The 7,467-nt window shown below is 35.9% G+C and overlaps 1 protein-coding gene and 1 non-coding gene across 3 annotated transcripts in view; both read right to left on the minus strand.

Annotated features, from left to right (window-relative positions):
• Positions 1 to 7,467, minus strand: part of LOC100186519 (serine/threonine-protein kinase SMG1) — a 15,408-nt gene that overhangs the window by 2,972 nt on the left and 4,969 nt on the right. The window contains exons 8-20 of one of the 2 annotated variants that reach the window (XM_026836802.1): positions 7,317 to 7,450; positions 6,682 to 6,822; positions 6,118 to 6,240; positions 5,531 to 5,735; positions 5,096 to 5,233; positions 4,609 to 4,721; positions 3,961 to 4,098; positions 3,361 to 3,489; positions 2,705 to 2,854; positions 2,220 to 2,365; positions 1,310 to 1,499; positions 790 to 1,011; positions 288 to 463 (exon numbers count right to left, since the gene is read on the minus strand). In XM_026836802.1, coding sequence (XP_026692603.1) covers positions 288 to 463; positions 790 to 1,011; positions 1,310 to 1,499; positions 2,220 to 2,365; positions 2,705 to 2,854; positions 3,361 to 3,489; positions 3,961 to 4,098; positions 4,609 to 4,721; positions 5,096 to 5,233; positions 5,531 to 5,735; positions 6,118 to 6,240; positions 6,682 to 6,822; positions 7,317 to 7,450 — 2,005 coding nt within the window. The remainder of the gene's footprint in view (positions 1 to 287; positions 464 to 789; positions 1,012 to 1,309; positions 1,500 to 2,219; positions 2,366 to 2,704; positions 2,855 to 3,360; positions 3,490 to 3,960; positions 4,099 to 4,608; positions 4,722 to 5,095; positions 5,234 to 5,530; positions 5,736 to 6,117; positions 6,241 to 6,681; positions 6,823 to 7,316; positions 7,451 to 7,467) is intronic. The other variant, XM_026836803.1, reaches the window with a different exon arrangement.
• Positions 4,231 to 4,278, minus strand: mir4218 (microRNA 4218). The gene has a single exon (NR_034614.1). It is a non-coding gene; the product is annotated as a microRNA 4218 (primary transcript).

Raw genomic sequence — 7,467 nt, forward strand, 5'->3', positions numbered from 1 at the left:
TCTTTTCAAACTATAAAAATGACAGCTAAAATCACTGTCACGGTTAAGACACCCTTATATAATGAGGCAACATCTTCCCTTTACCTGCCGTGACATCATACATGTACCATACACAACACAATATTAGCATCTCAATATATGGAGTAAAGAACGGAAACACACTGGTCACATGAACGACGTACATAAGTGGCCTGGGTGTTGGGGTGATGAGACAAATGTGGCGTAAATCCTGGGACTTTGACAATGACCTCACTTATACAAAACACAAGACAGATATTTATTCTCACCTTGCCACCATGCCAGCTATCTCAGTGATGCGTAGAATTAAAGGATCAGGGTCGATGGTTGATGCATCGCATCCATGAAGTACGTCCATCAGCGCGTCGCTTAACGAGGATGTTAACTCCTTGTATCGCGTCATGTATCGACGGACTCCTCCGCTGTCCTCTTCATTGTCTTCCTCCTATAGATATCATATTAATGCTGCGATAGATATCATATTAATGCTGGGATAGATACCATTTGAATTTCGAGCGCGCTTAAAAGTTACTACGTATCTAATTTATTTTGTATTTCAATTTGGACACGCCATTATTGACAGTTGGGTTAGTTAAGTTATGATGCAAGCACTTTACCACCGAGCCAGACCAGAAAGCATATTAAAGCTATCAAGTGATAGCTATTTTCAATAACCCTCCTTTGCCTAAGAACACTTACACCTATTATGCTATTATGATGGCAGCCTCGAACATCAAAGTTTTACCCAAACACAACAAACCCCACACTCACCTTCGCCATTGTCTTAAGCAGTGTCTTAACATCGGAAAGCAATCGACCGTGACTCGATAACAATTGTTTAACGGAGGTCACAAGGTCACGAAGACTCGATTTAACGAGAAGCATCTTTCCCTCCACTTGGCTGCGCTGTTGTCGACATTTGGTCACGCTCTGTTGGATCTTATCGGAAACTTTTTGCAGCCAATCCTTGGGTGACGAGTTGTGTTTCGGGGGCTGGGGGTTTATTATGGTGATCGGTTAAAATAATAATAGATATGAACAAACCAGTTCAAGCTTGTATATTCATTTCCATGATATTAGTGGGTAATTTATGTTTTAATAACTTTTTACAGTTTATTTCTTTTTAATAATAAATACCCAACCTAATTTAATGGCTATGTCAAATACATTTTACCACAGCTCATTAAATATCGCTCCTATTTTAACTTAATCAGTGTTTAAAGCCAAGCAGTATAACCAGATAACATAACAATGCCATGTGTTACATAACAATCAAACCATGGCAACCCACCAAAACATCAGTTGCTGTTTGTTCCATGGCATCCAGTTGTACAGGGGACTTCCCCACAGCACGACACACCCCCTCACACGCCTCCAACAGTTTCAAAAACTCCACGTCATGATCCTTGTTGTTTTCGCTGAGTAACAATCGACTTTGTTCGAAACTGACGGCATTTTCACAAACATCCAATATCTTCATACTGTGGCATAGAAATCTTATTAACATATTTCGAAAGCAGAAATAAAAATATGAATTTTTATGAAAAAATGAACACGTTTTACCATTATACAGTGACATTTTGTTGCCCAAAATGATATGACAGTGAGAGAATAAAATTTACGTTATATAATCCCTACAGCTTAAATATTTCAAGTTTTTAACATTGTGTTTTGTTAGATTGTAAATTTCAGTCTTTTTGTTATTTTTAGATAAAAGTATCTTCACCATCATAGTTTAACAGATAATCACTTAATAACATCACAAACTTTAAATTTCTATGTTTCCCACTGTCAGTTCTCTCTATTCTATTCTGTATGGGTGAGGTCTGCGAGGACCTGGGATTTAGGCCAGACTTGGCCCATTACCCGAAACCCCCCAAAAAAATTTTCCTTTAATATAACAAATTTTCATTATCATAAAACATATAACTGTGACATACCAACAACATAAATATCAAAATCTTATTATTTGCTTCAATGTATACAGGTTGTCTTTATCATGGGTCGCAGTTAAACAAACGGAAAGTAAAAACACCACATAATAAACTTATTTAATACTGTCAGAAAATCCCAAAAATTATTCCATTTCACACTTTTTGTTGTATTTTTCATTAATCTCTTTTTTTTTATTATATAAACTTCTTTATCAGAAGAGTTAAATAGATAGCCATATAACAACATGCCATGTAAACAATATAAACCTCAAAATCTTTTCATTCTTAACAAGTTTCATCCGGTTGTCACCGTCGGCCTCCACCGAGCTCAACACCGTTTGTAAACTCGGGTTCGCACCTGCTGCCCACTTGAGGCGCTGTTGTATCGACGTGTTTTGTGACGAAGCCTTATCCTGAAGGCGGAAAGTTGCGATTCAGTTTTAACAGTTTGTATTTTTACAAAATAACTGAAAAATACTGAAACATAGTTTTCTACTGTGAAAAATAACAACAAATTGAAAACAACATGTTTTTAGTTAAAATAATCTAAAATGGCCTTATATGTGATCTTTTATGACCATTAACATTAACACAACAGCGGTTTTATGAATTTCGTTTAAATTGACTAAAGTTCATGTTATGTTACTGTAAATAGAAAGGTAAACAGTATTCAAATATTTAGTTATTAAAATGTTTAAGCAAAATATTGGAATAGTTCATTCGAAGACTCAACAAAGAAACAACATTTCCACCTGAACTTGCTCCAACACTGCCACCAAGTGACGAAGCGCGGACATCCGTTTACTGAGGTCGTTGATGACATCACGTCGTCGTGGTAACGCCAAGGTACTTCCCCCACCTGCTTCAAGAAGATCTTCGTATAACCACTGGAACCTCGTCACCTGCGTCAGTGATATCCAATTATGAGTCAGCAAAATTGAATTATGAGTCAGCAAAATTAAACTATGAGTCAGCAAAATTGAATTATGAGTCAGCGATATTAAATTATGAGTCAGCGATATTAAATTATGAGTCAGTGATATTAAATTATGAGTCAGCAAAATTGAATTATGAGTCAGCAAAATTGAATTATGAGTCAGCAAAATTGAATTATAAGTCAGCAAAATTGAATTATGAGTTGGGAAAGTCAAAAATGGTAAAAATATTACAGAAAAAAGGATTGCAAAGATTTATGTATAATAATATAGAAACTATAGGAAAAACCACACAAACATTTCTGTTATAAAATTACAACATATTTGACTCTGTATGTGTGAGGTCCTGTACTATAACATGTCATGGGAAGTGGGATTCCTCTCATCTACTTTTGCATGCCCACTAGCATGCCCTCAATGGGGCCTCACTCATATATGGAATAAGCCATAAACCATCAATTATGACATCACACCTGTAGTTTAGCCCGATGTAAACTTGCACGAACGGACACGATGTTTGAATCGAGTCTTCGAGCACGATCTAAATCTTTCCACGTTCGATTGAATTGGTAAACCAACATCAGAGGTTTCGCGAGTAAACTCTGGGGGGAATGTTATTAAAGCATTGCACAAATTATTTAAATATGTTCTGTTGTTATAGTGGCTTGGAAAGCAAACTCTTTGAAAAAATGTTTATGTGTAAATTATTGTAGGTGTTGGGGAAATATTATAAAAAAGGTCAATTTATTAAAACTTTGTTATTGGTATATTGGTTTTAATATTTATGCCTGAATTAATGAGAACTATGTGAATATTATAAAAAAGTGGTTGTTAAATTTATTCAAACTTGTTTTAATGTTATGTTGATTTCACACAAACTCTTGAATATAAAATCTTAAAATATAAAACTTAAGTCTCTGCACAAGACAGAAAGCGGTGTAAAAGATTCCGTGCCAAATACACACAGTCCTACAATGGTAGCAGCATCGAGCATCGAGCCAGAGATTCCGTTTACGATGCAAGCACCTCACCACAGCGCAGGTCAAATATTTATAATATTTCTATGAAAATACCTGCGAATATTTAGTTTCGACCGCAGCTTTGCAAATTTCCTCGACTTTAACAACTTGGTTGTTGGACACTGACATCATGAAGGTACCGAGCTCAACACCGAGTAGTTCAACGTATCCACATAACGCACATCCTAACATCTGTATGTGGTGTATGGAATATAATGGGAAAATGTGGAAGTTTACGCACATATATATATTAACAATATATGTGTTATAGTATATGTTTTTAGGGGAAATAAACAGAATATTTTGTATTAAAACCAGGGGTTTAAAACTTCTTATACCTGTGTCCATCAAGACACCTTTTTATAAAATCTTAATTTTTTAAAGAATGTTTAGCGATACCAAAGATTGGTTTTGGCATTGCCAGGAACTTATGTTTCCAATGCAATCGCAAGTAAATTTATGAAGTAATTGACATTTTTAACCAGAAGAAAGCAAACCCCCCGGGATTTGCCATATAACTCATATAAACATCAGAAAGGAACACAGATTTAGGGCTCCCATATTTCTATGTATTGACGTTTTCAACAACCTCCCAAACCCTCCAACCAGAGATACGCCACTTAACTTATAGTATAATCACAATTTTAAAGTTTCCCATAATTCCATTTAACTACCATGTTTAACAAACCCTCCACAACCCACCTCTCCAGGAATTCCAATCAACAACTCTTGCACAAAATACGACACAAAATGTTTCACAGGTTTCGCCAACCTTTCTTCAGTGTACAAGTTCTTACTCCCCATGTAATGGTGGCCTATTATAAGATTTCCATGAAATTATCACATATAATAATGCAATAGCATTTTTTTAAATTCAAAATTAATTCTTAATTATAAAGTCATCATAAGTTCTTGGTTTGAAAGTTCAATATTTAGCAGCCCTCATCCCACATGACAGTTACCTGGCCAGCCTTGTAGGACCTTACCCATACAGAATGTGGTTACAAATTCATTTGAAATAACTTTTTGTAATAATTTACAAAATTCACATTATTTAAAAACCATGAATACAGAAATACGACCCATATAGAACAGAACTTTAACAGAAGTAAAATAAACAGAACAGAAGTAAAATTTAGGATTATCTGAAAACATAAATATATTAGACATCTAATATTACAATACGTACCTCCAGTTGTATTCTTGCCACTAGGTGCTGATCTATCCACCACGAACGCACGAGCGTTGGAATGACAAAGAACGAAGAAATCGTTCATCGCTTGTAGTTGTTTCGCGAATAATAAAGCTTGGAGTGCTTCGTTGGTGGCTGGAGGGGGTTAAACATATTTAGATCGTTTCGTTTGATATGAAAACTTACAGCAAACAAACAATTAAGAGAAATTCAGAACTTTATTAAACTCATTATGAGTTGTATAATAAAGTGCAATAAAGTCTAAAAGATGAATAAATTTAACTTGTCTGCATATTACAGTGCAGGGTGGCAGGATATTTTATAAAATGTCGTAAATTTTTCAAAAAAAAAACACATGTCATAATACCAAAAACTATAAAAGTAATGATCCATTTTCACCTGATATTTTTACATAATAAAGCCCATTATTACCTGACAGCTTCTTCAGCTTCTGCAGTTGCATTGGTTCATTCAAACAATCCACAAACGTCCATTCCTTGGTGACGAACCCAGATGCCAACAAACCATCTCGTGCGATGAGCAACGCGTTGAAATCGTTCCGTGCCGATCTGAATAATCCGTCAAATGCTTGTAGCAACATCTGGCCTGCTGTGAGGCGTTGTTCGTCTGATCGTTTCTACGGAATAAATATGATATTTATGTTCCTGCTGTTATTGTTGCATGGCACAATGTAATAACTGTTTTGGTGATAAAACTGGACGATAATCACACTATGTTAAATATGTTTATTTGAGAATCATGTTCTGTTATGCTTCTGATGTCCTGGTATTACCAGGCATAACATAATTGAAACTAATCTTCTGGTTAAAAGCATAAACATTATTGTACCTATGATTTATAGGCATGTCTGACATAATTTGATTAAGTTTACGAATGGCAGACATCCTGACTAATATGATTAAGTTAAGGGGCCAACTCCGGCCAAAACCCATATCCATCAGGTTCCTTGTCATAGGATCTCACCCTTATAGAATATACCACTAATATGGAACACTCACCTGTCTAGAATCCTGCAGCAGCTGCGTATATTGTGGTTGTAGTCGTTGTACTTCAGCCAACGCATCCTCGTACGCTGAACTCGTTCCATTCTGTGTTCCTTGGTTGCGTAAGCTTGCCATTAACTGGAATATAGACATCATAATAAGAAAAGATACTCATAAATATCCTAAAAATAAACATATTTTTTAGGGGTTACTTTTAAAGATTCCTATAACAGTTGAGTAAGTTAATATCACACTGTGCCACTGCGGCGGCCCGTCATGTGTTTGCGCAAAGCGTGTGTGCTTTTTTATTACAATTATCTGTGCAATAAATGTAATAAGTAAAACTACTTTAATGGTAAAGGTTAATTTTAATACACCAATATTTCAGATGCTCTCTGGTATATTCAAATGGTAAAATAGAAATCACATTTTTACGAGAAGAGCAATTTCAAGCATTACTTTATTACTGGTAGCAACATCAGTAGAATATAAAAGGTTTACTCCAAATCTTTCATACAAGTTTGTGAATAAACTCCACTTATTGTAAATATGTTTGTTATAAAGTTTATTTGATTTCACCTGCTTAGTCAGATCATCTATCCTTACACCGTGCACGATTCCACTAACAGCAGCAACGAGTTCCACTACAGATGGTTCCTCACATTGCAACAACTTCACGGCTTCAGGTACGATTATGTTGCGGAAGTTTTTAAACAATTCCTGTTGGAACAAAAAGAAGGCTTGAAAGAAACATTTGCGAAAAGGATAATTTTCACAGCTAGCCATTTTTGCATGACTTTTTAGCTGTATATTCCATTCTATATTGTGAGGTAGGTAGGTGTGCAAGTGGGTACGAGTTTTTGTTCTAGATTGGGAGCATTGTAGGGCAGAGTTAGTAATGCAGTTGCTGAGTAAAACCTCCCTACAACATGTATTGGTTCGGGTGCGGCTTAAGATATTTTACAGGCATAAATAAGATGGTTATAATAGATTAAAGCCAATGAGATTTTATTCACCATGGGTGAAGTCCTGAAGCATGACGCGCATGGGAACTGGGATTTAGGACAGAGTTGGTCCATTACCCGGACCACTTAATTTAGTCAGAATCACTACTTAGACCTATTACCTATGCCACTAAATTTACAGACTTAAACAGAGTTGACCATATACCGAGTAATGATAAGCTAAAATAATGAACCAACCATCAAACTTACAAGTAACGTTCGGTAAATATTATCTGCACATATCACGGCTCTCGTTGCCTCCCTTGTAACACTAGGTGGCGTATCAGAGGTCGACGAAGGGTTGAGCAATCCATCGGCCAATCGCAGAAGCTGAACCATGTTTGCTGCATGCCGGATTGGT

Source organism: Ciona intestinalis, chromosome 11 (assembly GCF_000224145.3).
Source record: "Ciona intestinalis chromosome 11, KH, whole genome shotgun sequence".
Lineage (NCBI taxonomy): Eukaryota > Metazoa > Chordata > Ascidiacea > Phlebobranchia > Cionidae > Ciona > Ciona intestinalis.